This window comes from Schistocerca americana, chromosome 3, assembly GCF_021461395.2.
Source record: "Schistocerca americana isolate TAMUIC-IGC-003095 chromosome 3, iqSchAmer2.1, whole genome shotgun sequence".
In the NCBI taxonomy this organism is placed as follows: Eukaryota; Metazoa; Arthropoda; class Insecta; order Orthoptera; family Acrididae; genus Schistocerca; species Schistocerca americana.
In genome coordinates, this window is record NC_060121.1 from 970,512,750 (window position 1) to 970,531,754 (window position 19,005).

At 36.9% G+C, this 19,005-nt stretch overlaps 1 protein-coding gene across 3 annotated transcripts in view; it reads right to left on the reverse strand.

The window, feature by feature from the left end:
- Positions 1 to 19,005, reverse strand: part of LOC124605116 (T-cell immunomodulatory protein) — a 450,797-nt gene that overhangs the window by 74,744 nt on the left and 357,048 nt on the right. For all 3 annotated transcript variants that reach the window (XM_047136574.1, XM_047136576.1, XM_047136575.1), the window contains 3 exons: positions 15,089 to 15,288; positions 9,214 to 9,399; positions 7,242 to 7,520 (listed from right to left, as the gene is read on the reverse strand). In XM_047136574.1, the coding sequence (XP_046992530.1) occupies positions 7,242 to 7,520; positions 9,214 to 9,399; positions 15,089 to 15,288 (665 nt within the window). The remainder of the gene's footprint in view (positions 1 to 7,241; positions 7,521 to 9,213; positions 9,400 to 15,088; positions 15,289 to 19,005) is intronic.

Sequence of the window (19,005 nt, forward strand, 5' to 3'; positions counted from 1 at the left end):
AGAACCAGTTGTTTCCGTACCGTGTACAGTGTGTGCAGGCACTATCAGCAGCTGATTGGCCTCCACGGGTACACTTCTGCGAATGGTTCATCCAACAATGTGTCAATCCTCATTTCAGTGCAAATGTTCTCTTTACGGATGAGGCTTCATTCCAATGTGATCAAATTGTAAATTTTCACAATCAACATGTGAGGGCTAACAAGAATCCGTACGCAATTGTGCAATCAAGTCATCAACACAGATTTTCTGTGAATGTTTGGGCAGGCATTGTTGGTGATGTCTTGATTGGGCCCCATGTTCTTCCACCTACGCTCAATGGAGCACGTTATCATGATTTCATACGGGATACTCTACCTGTGCTGCTAGAACATGTGCCTTTACAAGTATGACACAACATGTGGTTCATGCACGATGGAGCTCCTGCACATTTCAGTCAAAGTGTTCGTACGCTTCTCAACAACAGATTCGGTGACCGATGGATTGGTAGAGGCAGACCAATTCCATGGCCTCCACGCTCTCCTGACCTCAACCCTCTTGACTTTCATTTATGGGGGCATTTGAAAGCTCTTGTCTACACAACCCCGGTACCAAATGTAGAGACTCTTCATGCTCGTATTGTGGACGGCTGTGATACAATACGCCATTCTCCACGGCTGCATCAGCGCATCAGGGATTCCACGCGATGGAGGGTGGGTGCATGTATCCTCGCTAATGGAGGACATTTTGAATATTTCCTGTAAGAAAGTGTTTGAAGTCATGCTGGTACATTCTGTTGCTGTGTGTTTCCATTCCATGATTAATGTGATTTGAAGAGAAGTACTAAAATGAGCTCTAACATGGAAAGTAAGCGTTTCCGGACAAATGTCCACATAACATATTTTCTTTCTTTGTGTGTGAGGAATGTTTCCTGAAAGTTTGGCCGTACCTTTTTGTAACACCCTGTATGCTACATTCTCATAACCATTCTTGCCACAACCTTCATTAGTCATTATCCTACACTCACCTATCTCCTTCTCTGTTTCCACTCTAGAATTACACAGCACTCTGTTCCACCAAGGCACCCAATTTCTTTTTACTTCCCTCTCTTACAACTGCCCCCCATCCACATTCTTACCTCCCAACTGCAGCTGCTAGCTGCCACCCTCTCTCCGCCTTGCCCCTGTATGCTCCCACAAGCAGCACTTTACCACTCCCCACCCTACCCTGCTATCCCACCCCCTCCCCACCCATCCTCCTCATTAGCCCTGCCGCCCAGACTGATTCTCCCATCATGCACTGCTGCTCACAGTCTGGCCTCAGCAACCAGAGACTGTGGTCATGTGAGTGTGAGTTGCATTTGCATATGCGTGTGTGTGTGTGTGTGTGTGTGTGTGTGTGTGTGTGTGTGTGTGTGTGTGTGTGTTTTGTCTAATTCCAATGACTGTCTTTTTGGATGAAAGCTTACTTGTCTGACATTCTTTTCGTTGTGTCTAACTGTGACTCAACATCTGCACTACGTGGTGAGTAGCGATTATCTTTTTCATAATTTTTTCAAACTAATGGTCTGTGACATTTTGCTCAGTAATGTGTATTAAATTAATTGAGATCGTGAAATCCTTTTTGCATGCAGAAATCATCGAATTGACTCCTGTGCCAACAATGAGAATGATCATTGATGGACAATCAACATGAAATGTGCAAAAGAAATGGTTATTGACTGTAATGTCAGTTTCAATATATAGATAATTTAACTACCCTTATTTCTTCTCCAGGTATGTGAAAACCAAACTCAAACCAGATCACACTGGAACTTAGTGAGGTTTGGTAAGCATCATTAATTCAATTACTTCAGAAATGCAGTAATAAGAGGGAAGTTAGGGTAAGTATCCCATAGTATTTAAAATGAGACACTTCTTGTAGAATGATAAAAGAAAAATTTACAGTTTGGAGCGTAATAGAGTCTAGCAAGTCCCATTTACTCTAACACACTACGTACATGGTCTTTGGTGTTACAAAAAGTTTCCTTCATGATTTTCAGATATCTAAGTGCCTTCATCTAACAATAAGGTACTTGGTTTTAAAAATAGCATCTGTCTTGTGATGACCAAACTGCAAAATTAATGATGCTTGGGAATGTAATGGTCAATACATCAAATGCAACATTCTGGTACAGCTTCTTGTGCTCTTCTGTTAGTATGATATGGACCCACATTCTTTCCAATATCTGAGGCTAACACTACATATAGGAAACAATCACAGACTCTCTGGAAACTAGAATGCAAATGTCATCAATGTCAATGATAGTTGTACTCTAATAGTCACAGAAATGCTTCCCATCAATTAGTTTATCATTTTTGTTGGTGGACCATTTTGTTCTTCACTGCAAGCAATCTCATGTCACTGGTAATCAAAACTGGCAGTCTAATATTAAGAATTATCTTTTCTCTTGAAGTAGCTATTAATCTAGCAATATCAAATTCAAAGCGAGCAATAAATATACTGTAATATTAGTTCTTAATGGTTCTCTGAACAATATGCCCTCAGAGATCTAACAGAATTCCTAAATCCAACAGTTCCTAAATGAAACTGTACCATGCTGTATTTTAGCTGTGATACTTCACTACACTGAACGGCATTATACAAGAGAGTTTTATAAATGTGGGATATTTTTAAATTTGTTATATGACACTGTCAGTGGTACATAATGGGTGGGGTGAGACTACTTAGCTGTGCAAGGGCAGGTAACCTACGGAGTATGAGAATGCTCTTTCCTCAGAAGGATTTTCACAAGGCAACTTGGATAACACCAGATGGTAGAACATAAAATCACACAGACCATGTCCTGGTTGACCAGAGGCATAAAATATGAAAACCACGAGAGGAGTCAAAGTACAAATAGACTAATACTTAATCATGAAAGAGGTATGATAACAAACAGCTGTGGTAAAGCCAAGGGGAGAAAACAGCATAAAAGAATGGAGTACTGATATAGACAAATTGAAAGACAATGACATGACATAGGAATTTGCCTTAAGCTTCAGTGAAAGACGACCTCAATATTTACGGCCAGTGGAAAATGGTAAAAACAAAATAACAAAATAAGCAGCACTAGAAATGTCTAGAAAAAAAGTAAAGGAAGAAAAATGTAAGGTTCTAAGAAGAATGACAATATTATGAAAAGGATAGTTGCTACTCACCACGTAGCAGAGATGCTGAGTAGCAGATAGGCACAACAAAAAGACTTTCAAACAAAGATTTATATTCATCAGAATAGACAAAACACACACACACACACACACACACACACACACACACGCACACACACATGTGCAAACACAGTTCATGCACACACAACCACCATCTCTGGCTGCCAAGGCAGACTCTTGTCGTATGTGTGTGAGTTGCATATTTGTGTGTGTGTGTTTTCTATTCTGATGAATATAAATCTTTGTTTGAAAGTCTTTTTGTTGTGCCTATCTGCTACTCAGCATCTCTGCTACGTGGTGAGTAGCAACTATCCTTTTCATAATATTGTCATTATGCCATTCTGACTTCTCAGAGGAATGTGAGGAAAAAAGTGAATGAAAGAAGAGAAGCAAAGTAACACCACCTACAGGAAGAGTCCACTGAAAGCAGGGCAGCATATAAAACTGGTAATACAGGAACCAAAACTCTTCCCAGAAGAAAAGGAAGAAGATGTGGAGAGTTTAATTCAAAGAACAGAAAAGGATGATACTGAAGGGAATGCGAGAGATTTTTAGAGGTCAATTAGCTTCTTTACAAAAGGACATATACGATGGATGTATGGCATTAAAGATAAATTTGACAATAAATGTAGTAAAAATGAAAGATTTGGAAATTTTGAAGAAATACGTTAAACAGCTTTTAAATATCAAAAATGGAAGTGTAGACATGGAGGAACAACATAAAAATTAGCATGTAGAGCCTTTAGTTGCACTGTCAACAATGAAAGAGACTACTGATGCAATCAAAATACCAAAAGACAACAAAGCTCCTGGGAGAGTAACATTTTAAAGCAGAAAGAATAGCAGATGAGTGTGTAGGGAAGCAGCCTACTCACGCTGTATAAAATTCACATCAGTCTTTCCATTGTGTGCCAGCCAGTCCACTGTAATTAGCTCTGACGTCATAAATGTTGCGCAGTACTTTAAAAATCAAGTAAATAACCTGAAACGTTTCCAGCATGTCAGGAGTAATACTAAATGAATATGCGTTGAATGTCAGTTCAATAACTTTAACCATTTTCGAAATTTGGACGTTTTTCTGTAAAAATCATTGGCGCAACAGAAAAGAGCTAGAAACTTAAAAATTTGTATTTAGATTGCTTTTGCATAATGATTTAGTAGAAACAGTATTCTGGATCTCACAAATTAAAATTTTAGTTGAAATTCTTGATTTTCTGGTTTTTGTCTTAGAAATTAAGGAAGCAAGATAGATTAAGTAGGCGAATAAATAAGGCTAGGATGTTTAAATTTAAGTAGAAGGGAGATCCACTATAATTATAAAGATGTGAGAAATTTCAATTGAATAACTATAAAACTATAGCAATAGCGTATCTCCAAAGGGCAAGTTCAGAGTCTAATGCGCTTAGTGTAATTAAATTAATTCTCTCGCCCAAAATATTTGACTTAGCCACGTCAGACTTTTATTATGATTACTTACCTGTGTGCTGAATGCACATTTAAATTGAGAGCTTCATCGGCCATCAGCAAAGGAAGTGATGATTTATTCAATAACTTAAAGTGGTGCATTACTAGCCCAGCGGCTAGTCAGGAGAGCAATTTTGATCAGGCGTTCCCTTAGCCGTCCACACCGCGGCTTTATATATAAGAATGCTGCGCGAGAGAAGAAAGGGCCCAGTTCTCTCCAGACGCTGATTAGCACACCACCTGTGCCGGGAGTCGCGTCGCGTTGGTATCATTGCTATAAACAGCCTCGGATGCGGTAATAAGTTACTCGGGATACGCGTAACCATGAAATCATTTTTGAGTGAAGTGTTAATTCTGGGATGACTTTAATGATCTATCTTCAGTTTGCGTATGTCATATTTTCACGTGCCGTCGCGGGACAGACATTCTACCATTATATAGCATGAACATTATATGAACATTATCATCAAATTATGGTGAGCATTCACTTAAACATTTAATTTGAACAGTTATAGTTGCATCAGCGCATTAGACTCTGAACTGCTCTGGTAGTTGGATTGTGTGGATTCTTTTTGGTCTGTGACTTTCAGAATATAGTGAACCTTTTATAGAGAATCGTTTTTGATTATGAATCCCAGACAATCTCCTAATTCCTCAGAGCTATAAGCTGTAGCTATAAGTGTATTCTCAGATGAAGTGGGCACTAGGAATTCTAATTACAGGCTTCACGTTTTGCTAATCACTTTCTGGTTGCCAATATTGTAGTTAGAGAGCCAGTGTTGAGAATGTCAAAAGACTGCATAAATAACAGGAACATTTATATAACAATAATTCCACCCGCCGCCCCACATATGGTTAATCGGCCGGGAAATGCATCTTTTCTGCATAACATTCTACACATATATTAACAATTAAATTCAACCCACCGCCCCACATATGGTGCATCGGCCGGGAAATGCATCTTTTCTACTTTACATTCTACATTTGTAAACCAATTTATTCAACCCGCCACCCCACAAGTGGAAAGAAATGAACACAGTATCAGTCCATGAAAAGACAACAAACAAGAATTCAGGAAATATAGGGGTATCTCATTAATTCACACAGCATACAAAAGTGTTCTCCAATATTCTCCAGAAAAAGTTAGATCCATATTTACAAGAGGTAACAGGCGAGAAACAAGTGGGATTTATGAAGAGTCGAACCACACCTGAACAGAAATTTGTACTAAAAGAAGCCATATATATAAATACTGAGAATCCAACAACACAACGGCAATATTATTAGTTGATATCTAAAAAAGCCTTTGACAGCAAAAAATAGAGTAAACTTGTGGAAGTGGAGAAGTATGGAATACCAAGGAAGGTTACAAATCTTGTAGAAGTTACACTGGTAGGCTTGGAAGGGATAATGAAAATGGATGGGGAATGCTCCATGGAATATAAGAAGCACTGGATGCAACACGTGAACCAGAAGAGGGAATTAACATAGGAATAAAAATGAAAGTACTGGCCTCTGCAGATGATGAAGTATTAATCACTGAAAATCTAGGTGATCTGAAAATACTGAGTAGAAAGCTATTTCAAAAAGCAAAGGAAGTTTTATTAGAGATAAAAGAAAAAAAATCCAAATTCATGAGGGCAGAAAGAAACTACAAGGCAAACAGGTGGGAATCCATGCAGATTGATGACAAGTGTTTGAAGAATCAGAAGAGTTTACATATCTGAGGGTTGTGTTAAACAACAGAAATTATGAGAAATAAGAAATAGAAGTGAGAACCAAAGCAACTTCCAGAGCATTATATTATTGCAATAAATTACTCTCACTCAAATTTCTTTCAAGGGGAACAAAAAATAAGGATATATAAAACTATAATTAGACCACGTCTGTTACTTTGCACCATAGCCCTTCTCCTTTGCTCTGAATGATATACTACAATAATAGTTTTCATTACAGTTGTTTTCACACCACAATACTACTTCTAGCTCTTCTCACACTGTGTATTCTAACCTCATTTTTGCCATTTTCTTTATTCTCTCTATATATCTCTATGTCTGCTTTACAGCTGAGCTACAATAATTAGCACATTTTTATGTGTTTGGCCAGTGATACATGTCCCTTCTACATGTTGTGTGTTTGTCTTCCCTCTCACATTAAAAAACAAGTTTATGCTAGAAATGAATAACATGCATGGACTACTATTGAAGAAAGTTGTAAGTGGAGTGTGCATGTCAATTAACTGCAGAGTAGGAGTTACTCTAAAAAATACAAAATATGTTAAATAAATGTATTTGGAAGACCTAAGAAACAAAATTGACAAAATCAGGAAACTCACAGACAAACAAACCAGACTACAAACAAGAATCAACAAACAGACAATAGGAAGGGTGATTTCCGAAGAGGAAAGAAGGATGAGATCTGAGAGAATGAAGAAGTACTGGCCTGACAGGAAACTGAAAAATTCTTTGTATAAAGTTAGCTAGAGTGGTCCAATGAAGGCCATAAAATGTAAATAATAAAAAAAATGTATTTGTTTATTGTTCATAAATTCATTAGATCATATATAATGTGGAAAAAATTATTAACACTTACCAGAAATTGCAAGGCCACCCACTCGGTGAAGATATTCAGAGATCTTTTGGCCATTCTTATTCAATACAAAGACAATCATAAATGTTTTTTTCACTGCAAGTATGATCCACTTGCCAGCGGATTCACATTCTGATGACTGTGGAAGTGAGCTTATGGCATTAACCTTAATGTGGTCTTCTTCATCCCAAAGTACATAAGGCATTGCAGTTTCTGCTGGTACATCTTTAAAAACGTCTGGCAGGACTGAAATGTGACCATCCAAATCACCAACTACCGTGCCTGTGAATTGAAGACCAGGAGTATTGATGGGTACCATATCATCAGAGAGAGCTTAAAATATGCCATCACTGCATCCTACAGAATCATAGTTTAATTCTCTTGCACAGTGGCAAAGTGTAGTGTTAAAGAAACAGGAGTGACAAATGCTGTGAATACATTCTGCTCATTACTGAAAAACAGCTTTCTAACATTAATAAAGTCATCAACATGGTCTGAAGGCCTCTTTTTATATCCCATTCAATTGCAATCCAATAAACAAATCACAGAGAAATAAATAATTGACAAATTTCCTAGAGAGATTTTATGATTAAATGGGAAGCCATTGCAACACAAATTATATACAAGATCTGTCCAAAAAAATATCCAGAACTTCATCCACAAAATTTTTCTACAACTCCCTTTTACGTATTGTGCATGGTCTCCTTCAAAATACTCTCCTCCACAATTGACACACCACTCCCAATGCTGTTTCCACTTCCGGAAGCAGTCTTGGAACGGCTCTTGGTGGATTCCGCAAAGCACCATCTGTAAATTTTCTTTTATTTCATCTATAGTTGCAAATCTTCATCCTTTCAATGGGGTTTTCAATTTTGATAATATAAAAAAAAAGTCCGGAGGCGCCAGGTCTGGAGAGTACGGGGGATGAGGCAGCACAGTGATTTCGTTTTTTGTGCAATAGTCACAAACAAACAAGGATGAATGTGCAGGTGTGTTACCGTGATGCAAGAGTGGCGAATTGTCTCATCACATTTCAGGCCATTTTCTTGCAGGCATCGCTACATGTCCCGATAATGCCATTGATTAACAGTTTGTCCCTGTGCCCTGAATTCATGATGAACCAATCCCTCAAAATAAAAAAATAAAAAAACTACCAGCAAGGTTTTGACATTTGACCTGATGTGACCAGCTTTTTTTGGTCTTGGAGAACCTTTCCTGACCCATTGTGAAGATTGAGACTTGGTCTCAAAATCATAACCATAAACCCACATCTGAACGTGTCTTTATGGTCTTAATTCATGAGCATAGGATGAACTTGACAACAATGTGATGAATTCCAAGATGCTGTGTCAGGATTTCATTATATGATCCAACTGAAATGTTACATTCTCCTGCAATCTCTTGGACAGTCAGTCTTCAATTGATGTGTACAATTTTGTTGACGCTCCTGACATGAAGAATGTCAGTAGACTGCAAAAGGCATCCTGAAAGGGGTCATCTTTAACTTCTGTCTGAATGTGAACCATTTGTAACGTGAAGCATGGCTTAAGCACCCATCACCAAATGCTTCCTGCATCATTTGGTGTGTCTCTGTAAAGGTTTTATCAAGTTTCACACAAAATTTAATGAAGACACGCTGCTCCTCTAACTCTGCCATCTCAAAATTCGCAAACTGTGTGACACAACATTCTACTCAATACAGTACTGAACAATAACTAACAGATATACATCAGAACAATGAATATTCCAGCAGGTACACATTAAACACAAATGTGTGCAGGGATGCTAACCACTTTTCGCTCCAACACACAGTTCATGCCAAATTACGAATATTCTGGAATTTTTTTAACAGACCTTGTATTCCATTTGTGGATTTTCTTCATATTCTAGTGAAAATACATTCCAGAAATTAACTTGGACATTTTCTCAACAAACTCATCTGTGGACTCATAGTTATGAATCAAATTAAACTTACCAATGGACAGACAGAGTAGTGCAGATGGGATGCTCATCTTTGTGTCCACAACTCTAATTAACTGAACACTTGCTGCATCCCACTGTGCCTCATTCATCACTGGTATTTCCCATACTGATATACTTGCATCAGTATGAGTTACAGCAAATCTGCATGAGTCTTGTTTCAACTGGCCCCAGCTAATCACTACAAATTGTGGTGATAGATAATGACTATTAGTCTACAGAAAAGGAAATACAACAAACAAACAGAAAAAGAAAAAAAAAAAAGAGATCAGTTCTTTAATAAGAGGTATATAACTGACTCGGACCAATATATAGGAACAGTTTGTGTATATTTGCTGAGGTAGAGGCAGATATATATTCATTGTTCACACTACTTGTGATCTGCTGCTTTATTCATACAATTATTTCACCTGCAAAAAATAATTAAATAATACTTCATTAGTAATTAACTATATTTCCATTGTAATATGAATGGCTGACAAAGAAGAATTTAAATATTCCAGAGCTGATTTCCTTGCTAATAACATACAAATCTTTCTTAATAAACTCTTAAGGAGCTTACCAGAGTATACCACACTTGAGATCAAAATTCGGATGACAAGTTCATTTACTAAAACAATATTTCACCACTGGACTCAAAATTCCTGGAATGGAGCATGGCAATTCCCTCAGTGAAGACCACAAAGCATAGTATACAAAAATTAGTGTTGTGGAATATGAGTAATACAATGTATGCAACTGAACATTTCTCTCTGTACTGGGTATGAGCAACTACGAGTTCAATATTTATGGTGTAATAATAACTCATCAAGCAGTGTGTGTCCTTCACTTGCCAAACATAATCAGTTCCAGAATATCAGATGGAATTTCAAAGTGAATTTGGTGAAAGAAGGCACCATTGTATAGTGTTGCACTTAGAAATTGTAGCATCTAAAGAAAGGAGCCAAAAATTCCACATGTCATATTTTCTAGTTCTTAATGCTCAAATTTAGTTATTATAACACAATGATAGCTGTCTGCAAAGAAGACTGCAAGTAGAACTCACTGCTAGGGAACTAATTTTCTTTTCGACAGTTATTACCTCCTCCACATATAAAATTTCCTATCCCATAACTTAACCACTGACTGCACTAAAATCTGTTCAAATATAGCTTGCCCAATACATAAATAACAATTTTTACAAATGATTTCATTCGTTACTGTTACCCAACCAGTCATTTCGACCATCACAAGATTTGATGAATCACCACATAATTTCAAAAAACCTAATCTCAAACGTGTCACCCAGCTTGTTAGTATAGCTATGGTTACCTCAAGCTGGGATTCAGCATGAATACTCATCTTAAAAATCTTCCACCCTCTCCCAGAACAGTTTTATTATGCCCTCTCAACCACTGGAATGTCTGTGGGGCACTATGTTCCACAATTCTTTCTCTGGTATGTGATTCATATTTAAGCCAGATCACTGGCAAAGTCTCTCCAATGTGTCTACCCATCAGTGTCTCTACTACTGTCTCATCAATCGTTAATCAATATACAACAACGTTTACTTTACAGTTTGTGTCAGAAATGCTTGTATATCAGATGGCTGGTCGTGGACAAGTGTATGCTATATACGAGGGTTGGAACTAAAATAGTGGAAACTATTTATTCACAACCTATACAAAAGAGTTACATGTTGCACCTGTTACTGATTTCATATGAACCTGAAATTGCATTTTCTGTGCTCCATGTGTCTGATTATTTGCTCATGATATCTCACTCATCAGATTGAATGGAACTATATACGAGGGTTGGAACTAAAATAGTGGAAACTGTTTAATTCACAACCAATACAAAAGAGTTACATGTTGCACCTGTTACTGTCCTTCAGAGTAGTCACCAGCATTGTGTAGAACCCATTGCCAGGGATGTGGAAGGTGGAGTATACTGTTAGCAGAGCCTGTTCTGTTGATGATGTGAATGGAGTGGTCTACTGCCTGTCGAATCTCTGGAACAGTTCTGAAGTGAATGCCACAATGCCAAAATTGAAACGCCAGTCAAACGAATGGCATCATTACGCATTGCTGCAAAAGTCAAAAGTGCATCAGAGTCCCAGTATGGTGAAAGTTATGGTGATTCTCGTGTATGACTGTGATAGTGTTATCCTAAGGCATTACGTTCCTCCACGGCAGACCATCAATGCACAGTATTACTGTTCATTTTTGGAGCACCACCTGCAACCAGCTTTGTGAAAGAAGTGGCAACACTTTCTGCACAACCTATCCATCATTTTGCATGACAATGCGCGGGCACATATGGCACAAGCTGTGGCTACTCTGTTCAGTCGATGGGACTGGGAAGTACTGTACCATCCACCACACTCCCCGGCCTTAAGTCCTTGTGACTTTGATTTTATTCTGAAGATGAAGGAGCCACTTCATGGCATTCGCTTCAGAACTGTTCCAGAGATTCGACAGGCAGTAGACCGCTCCATTCACACCATCAACAGAACAGGCTCTGCTAACGGTATACCACGTCTTCCACATCACTGGCAATGGGTTCTACACAACGCTGGTGACTACTTTGAAGGGCAGTAACAGATGCAAACATGTAACTCTTTTGTATCAGTTGTGAATAAATAGTTTCCACTATTTAAGATCCAACCCTCGTACTTTGACCTCCTTTAAGAATTTATTTCATTTAGTCATTCCTAAAATCACAGTGACGTCTCCTTGGCGTGACTCATTATTTTGCTAATCAGATGCCTAGTCAACATTTTTACCTAAATAATTATAATAATTTTTGTGCAACATATTCCCTTTTCATATCTAAAAACAAAGATGATGTGACTTACCAAATGAAAGTGCTGGCAGGTCAACAGACAAACAAACGAACACAAACATACACACAAAATTCAAGCTTTCGCAACTAACTGTTGCCTCATCAGGAAAGAGGGAAGGAGAGGGAAAGACGAAAGGATGTGGGTTTTAAGGGAGAGGGTAAGGAGTCATTCCAATCCCGGGAGCGGAAAGACTTACCTTAGGGGGAAAAAAGGACAGGTATACACTCGCACACACACACATATCCATCCACACATATACAGACACAAGCAGACATATTTAAACCCACATCCTTTTGTCTTTCCCTCTCCTTCCCTCTTTCCTGATGAGGCAACAGTTAGTTGCGAAAGCTTGAATTTTGTGTGTATGTTTGTGTTCGTTTGTTTGTCTGTCGACCTGCCAGCACTTTCATTTGGTAAGTCACATCATCTTTGTTTTTAGATATATTTTTCCTACGTGGAATGTTTCCCTCTATTATAACCATATTCCCTTTTCAATATGATTGGCTCATTTCAAGTAATGCATCAGTAATCTTACAAATGTAGCTCAGTTTTGTAAAGTATGCATTGTGCTCTTTTTCACAGTTTATTACACTGTGAATCAATATTTCTTTTGTCGATTTGCTGAATTGGAACCTTCAACCATCTCTTCACTTACTTTTTATTTTTTTAATTTTGAATTCTCAATCCACATTAAGGTTGTCAGGGCCTACTCTGTACTGACATAACATTCTTTTTTTCCTTTTTTCTTTCCTCCAGCATATCTTGTTATATAACAGGATTGAGTTCTGGATGAATATCCTAAAATTTTACACAAAAGACTCTAAACTCACTCTTTTTATTTCTTTGATAAATAGCTGCATGGGAATCGATTGTCAAAAGACACTATTATTTGATGATGCAGGCATGCTCTATGAACAGTGCAAAGAAATAGTGCAGGCGAGAAGGTAATAATAATTGCCAGCAGAGAGTGGCAGCTGAACCAGACAGAATTAATCTTGTAAGAGAAATTTTAAACTGTATGCAGAAAACAGATGGGGTCACAACATTTTTATAAAGGAGAGATGCTGGTTTGTTCTAGAAAAAAATGGGCTTTAGAAATGGCTGAAAACATTGTGTGTGAACAGAAAAACAATTGAAAATCTTACAAAAATGTGGAAATTGTATCCCAGGTTTATTTCATTTACTTAATTGTAAAAATATTACTAAGTTATATTTCTAGTCACTAATAAAAGTTCAATGATGTCAACTAATTTTTATTTTAATACAGACCTGACTAGTAATTAATGTATCGGAGAAAGAAACTGAAATAATACATTTTTGTACGCCTGGAAATTTTGAAACAATTTTGATTACAATGCACTTTGAGTGCAATGAATTATTGTGAGTATGTTCTACTAACAGTTCCATGAAATATGACATTTTTGTGACACAGTACAGGTGGGCTAGGAATAAAGCATGACCGTACTGGACCTTTGTGATGAAACATTTGAAACAGTTTCTAGGGCAGCCATGATTTCATACATCACACACAAATAGAGAGCGTTGATTTGGGGTTACCATCTAAATGCAAAAGGCTAGGGTTGAGACAAACTGGATAAGAGTATTACCAAGTTATATCAACACAGGTTTTCCTAGCTGTCACACTATGCAACAACTAGAACTGTTACAAATTTATCACATTTTCAGAGGAGGCCTATTAAGGTGTTCTTAAAAAAAGTGTAAACAAATTACGAGATGGCCTCAGCTGATTCCCCCCCCCCCCCCCCCCCTCCCCTCAATCCTCTTTCAGCTGATTTTATGTTCCACGACCATAAGCTCACTACATTCCATTAATACTTGTGGAATGTGTCAGTTTAATTTATGTTTTCCTTACAAAATTCATCTGTTGAGTAGAAGGAGTTGTCATTCAGATATTCTTTTAATTTGTTTTTAAACGTTGGTTGGCTATCTGTGTGACTTTTAATGCTATTTGGCAACTGAGCAAAGATTTTTGTGGCAGCATTATTCACCCACCCCCTTTCAGAGCCACAGTCAGATTTAACCCAGAATATTGAAGGTCGTCCTTTCTTCTAGTTTTGGAGCTATGCACTTCGGTATTATTTTTTAATTGGGATGGGTTCTTAATGGCAAATTTCATAAGCAAATATATATATTACAAAGGTACTGTGAATATCCTGAGTTCCTTAAATAAATGTCTGCATGGTGATCTTCGGTGGGCTCCAGCTATTATTCTGATTACGTGCTAATGCGCAATGTATACTTTTTCTCTTAATGACGAATTACCCCAAAATATGATCCCATATGAAAGCAGTGAGTGAAAATAGGAATAGTAGGCTAATTTACTGATATGTTTATCACCAAAATTTGCAATAACCCTAAAAGCATACATAGCATTTCAGCAGATCATAAATGTGTTTCTTCCTATTCAATTTATTTTCAATGCACACACCCACAAATTTGGAATATTCTGCTTTGGCAACAGTCTGTTCTAACTCTATGTTTATTAATGGTGTTAAGCCATTTACTCTACAGAAATGTATGTACTGTGCTTTCTCAAAATTTAGTGAGAGTCCATCTGCAGAGAACCACTTAACATTCTGAAAGACATTATTTACAACTTTCTCAGCTTATTCTTGTTTGATTACTATACTTGTCATTGCTATACTTGTATCATCAGAAAAAAGGAGTAGCTTTGCATCTTCATGAATATAGAATGGTAAGTCATTAATATAATGTAAGAACATATATTAAGAACAATAAGGGATCCAAGATTGAACCCTGTGGGACACCATTCTTGATATCTCCCCTGTTAGAGAACTGTGCTGATTTTTGTAGGCTATCTGTACTCTTAATTTCAACCTTCTCCATTCTTCCAGTTAAATGAAGTCAAAGTCAAAAACAAAAAGTATATTGCAGTTACTTGTATTCCAGTTGGTTTCTGCAAAAACGTAGCATGTCCTGTCGCTCAACATACAGAACCATAAAAGAATCACTCATTTTCTTTTTCCTTGATACTGATTTTCAAAATGAAATCTGGAGTACTTACTATTCATTTTTAAGGATGCTGTCCTCCTCTTAAGCTGCTCATATTGTTCTGCAACTGTCTCAGCTGGCTCCATTTCTTCCCAAAGCTCTCTGCAATGCTTTAACCAAATTTCTGACAAGTTGCACACTACCAACCATTTCCAAGTACGTGGGCCAAACAGCAGAATTGCTCCTGTGTTCAGAACCACTGCCAGCAGGCACCTAGAGTAGAAAAATATTTGTGATAAGAAACAAATAAACTAGTGTCATTATTAAGCAATACTGTGTCCCTTAAAGATCAATTCAGTTCATTACTTATGAGTTAGTTGTTTCATACAGTAAATTCACATATTTCTCAAGCCTATACAAAAGTGACACCATCTAAAGATAGCAGTTATCCATTTAAAAGTCATAGAGCACATATCAATACAACCACAATCAAAATAATTAAAGTTAATCATTAACTCTCTTTTCAACCTTTTAGTTCTCAATAATTAGATTACATGAAAAACATTCAGTAAATAAGGGGAAGACCTACCATAAAACAGTGGAAAATTGTTTTTAAATGTAATCTCTTTTCACTGATGCACATATTATAGTGTAAATGTCATTTTTTGTTCTCGTAGGAAAAGGGATCACTGCAAGATCCTATAAAATACTCTTCAACAAAAGCAATTCAATCCCCAGTTTCTGATCCCCAGTCAAACATATGAAATTATAATATAAATAATAGTGAAACATGGAGAGTCTACTGGGCAATACAGCAACTGATACCCAAGTTCATATAATTTGGCCACTTTTGCAGAGTTTATTCCCTTACCCTTTTGCAAGTTATTTTTGAATGTTTTAACTGAATTTCTTCATATACTGGTCAAAGGTTACATAATTCTGTATGTCAGTATTATTGCCTTACCTTTCATAAAAAGCCTAAGTCATTACTTCGCTCATAAATGTGTTGTAATTAACATGCACCACTTGTACATACAAATTTCATAACATTATCTTCATTTGTTTTCTAGAAAATATTTTTCATTATATTTTTATGTTTTATGGCTCACTATTTCCTTCATTTCCTTTTTCATGTTCACTTGTTCTCCTAGCCCTCTCACCCGTATTTCTCTTTCTCCCTACTTCTTGATTATACTCTTCATTCTCATGCCTCTTAATCCAGTTTTACTTCTCATTCTGTCCTCGTCATCTCTGGACTGACACTGGCAAAATGCTTACTAAGGCACTATCTTTGACATTTGATCTTCTCCATCTCCTCCTCTCTGTACCCGTCCCCTTTCATGTTTGTATTTACTTATCAGCGGAACTGATACTTTGCTTCCTAAAGGTAAGTATTGGTGACAATTCTGTCTCATTATCTTACAGAAGGTACAATGCTTCCTCCAGAATTACTGAAGATAAGAAAACTACCATTTTTTCCTAATTTGTATCAGTAGCATATGTACCATTAATCACAATAACAACATAAATGCTAATTACACCAAGTACAGCTAGAAACAGGTGAAATGGTATGCTACAGACAACAATTGAATTTAATATTTATCAAATGATGTACTTATGGCAGAGGTTAATAATTACCAAGGAGATGACATAATAAAGTAATGTATGATGAACAATTCCTTCCGCTTAGCAAGAGCGACAAGAAACAGATTTCAGATTATATGACCGGTCAGCATAAAATTTCATCTCCAGCACTAACAACATAGAGTAATGATGTACAAAGTTCAAGAGCACTGTACAATATGTTTTAGACAGATATATGTTAAGCAAAGCTGTGAGGAATGGAAAAGGTCCGCCATTGTTTGACAGCTATGTTCGAAAACTACTGCAAAAGCAAAGACAGCTTTACTGCAAATTTAAACATAGGCAAAGCCTCACAGACACACACAATCTAAACAAAGCCAAAATTAGCATAAGGAGAGCCATGTGTAAAGCATTCAACAAATTTTAAAGTTAAAATTCTGTCTACTGACATGGTGTTTTTTGCAGACGATTCTAGTGTTACAATAAATCCTATTAGAGAGAAAGTAACAGAAGAGTTAGTAAATAATATTTTTCAAAGAATCAGTAAGTGGTTCTCTGAAAATGGACTCTCCTTAAATTTTGAAAAAAAAAAAAAAAAAAAAAAAAAAAAAGCAGAAACACTACATTCAGTTCTGTACAATAGTCATAACAACAGTCATGTGAATATTAATAAAATCTTGAACTAGAAGAAGCATATTACTGTGCTTCTCAAACAATTAAGTTCAGCTATTTTTTTTTCTCTTTGTATAATTGCTAATCTTGGAAAAAATCATATCAGCCTCCTGACATATTTTGAATATTTCCACTCAATAATGTCACACAGAATTATTTTCTGGTGTAATTCATCACTTAGAAAGAAAGTACTGACTGCACAAAAGCAAGCAATAAGAATAATTGGCAGTATTCAAACCATGGACGTCATGTAGGTACCCCTTCAAGGGGCTGGGCATTTTAACTGCGCCGTTACAGTACACACATATTTGCTAATGAAATCCATCATAAATAATTCATCACAATTTGAGAAGAACAGTGATGTACACATCTATAACACTAGAGGGGAAAACAACCTTTATTGCCCATTATTAAAGCATTTAGTGGGGCAGAAAAAGAGTTCAATATGCAGCAACAAAAAGTTTTTATCATTTGCCCAGTAATATAAAACGTCTGACAGGTAGTGAAGCAAGTTTTAAATCTAATTTAAATCATTCCTCCAGGACAACGCCTTCTATTCCATAAATTTCTACTTAAGAACTGGCAGTCAGTATAAAAGAAAAGAAAATAAAATTAAGCGTAGTTGCATGAGGTAGGATTAAAAATAATAATGTGCTCATTAATGTTAACACCAATCATGCATACATATCCAGTCAATTGACTCATTCCACATCATTTCAATCAAAGAATCATTCAAATGATCTATGGAACATGTAATTAACTAACAGAAAATCCTAAGAAGGTTTGGTCTTAAGTTAAATCAGTAAATGAATGAAAGTCGCCTGTCCAGACACTTTGTGGCAATAATGGCAGTGAAATGGAGGACGACACAGAAAAGGCTCAAATACTAAATGTCTTCTTGCAATACTGTTTCAGAGAGGAAGATCACACTATAATGTCAATTTTAAATCATAGAACTAACTAAAAAATAGTTGATACTGACATAAGTGACCATGGGGTAGAGAAGCAACTGAAATCACTCAATGGAGGGAAGGTCACAGGATCTGACGGAATACTAGTACAATTCTATGTAGAGTATGTGAAAGAAATAGCCTTCTTCTAGCAGCAGTGTTCCGTACATCTTTAGAAGAGTGAAGTATTCCTGATGATTGGGGAAAAAAATACAGGTCAGTGCCATTTTCGAGAAGTGTCATTGAACAGACACACAAAACTATAGGCCTGTATCACTGATATCAGTTGGGTGTTTGCATATTATGACATTTTTGGAGGTCAAAAATCTCCTTGGTAGGAATCAATGTGGTTCCAAAAACAATGATGTTGTGAAACCCAGCTCACTCTGTTCATCCATGAGACCCTGGAGGATGCAATGTTCCTTGACTTCCAGAAGGCATTTGATATGGTTCTTCATTGCCACCTGATGAAGAAAATGTGAAAAATTTCTAGCAAACAGAACACAGCATGCCATTCTGAATGGAGAGAAGTCTTCGGACATAAAAGTAACTTCGGGCATGACCCAGGGGAGTGTTACAGGACCACTATTTTCACAATATAAATAAATGACCTAGCAGATAATGTCAGAAGTTCCATGGGACTTTTCACAGATGAAGCTGTTGTATACGGAGAAGTTGTCATGTTAACAAACTGGAACGAAATGCAGGAAGCCCTGCAGATGATCGATGCTTGGTGTAGGGAGTAATAATTGACCCTCAATGTAAATAAATGTGAAATATTTCG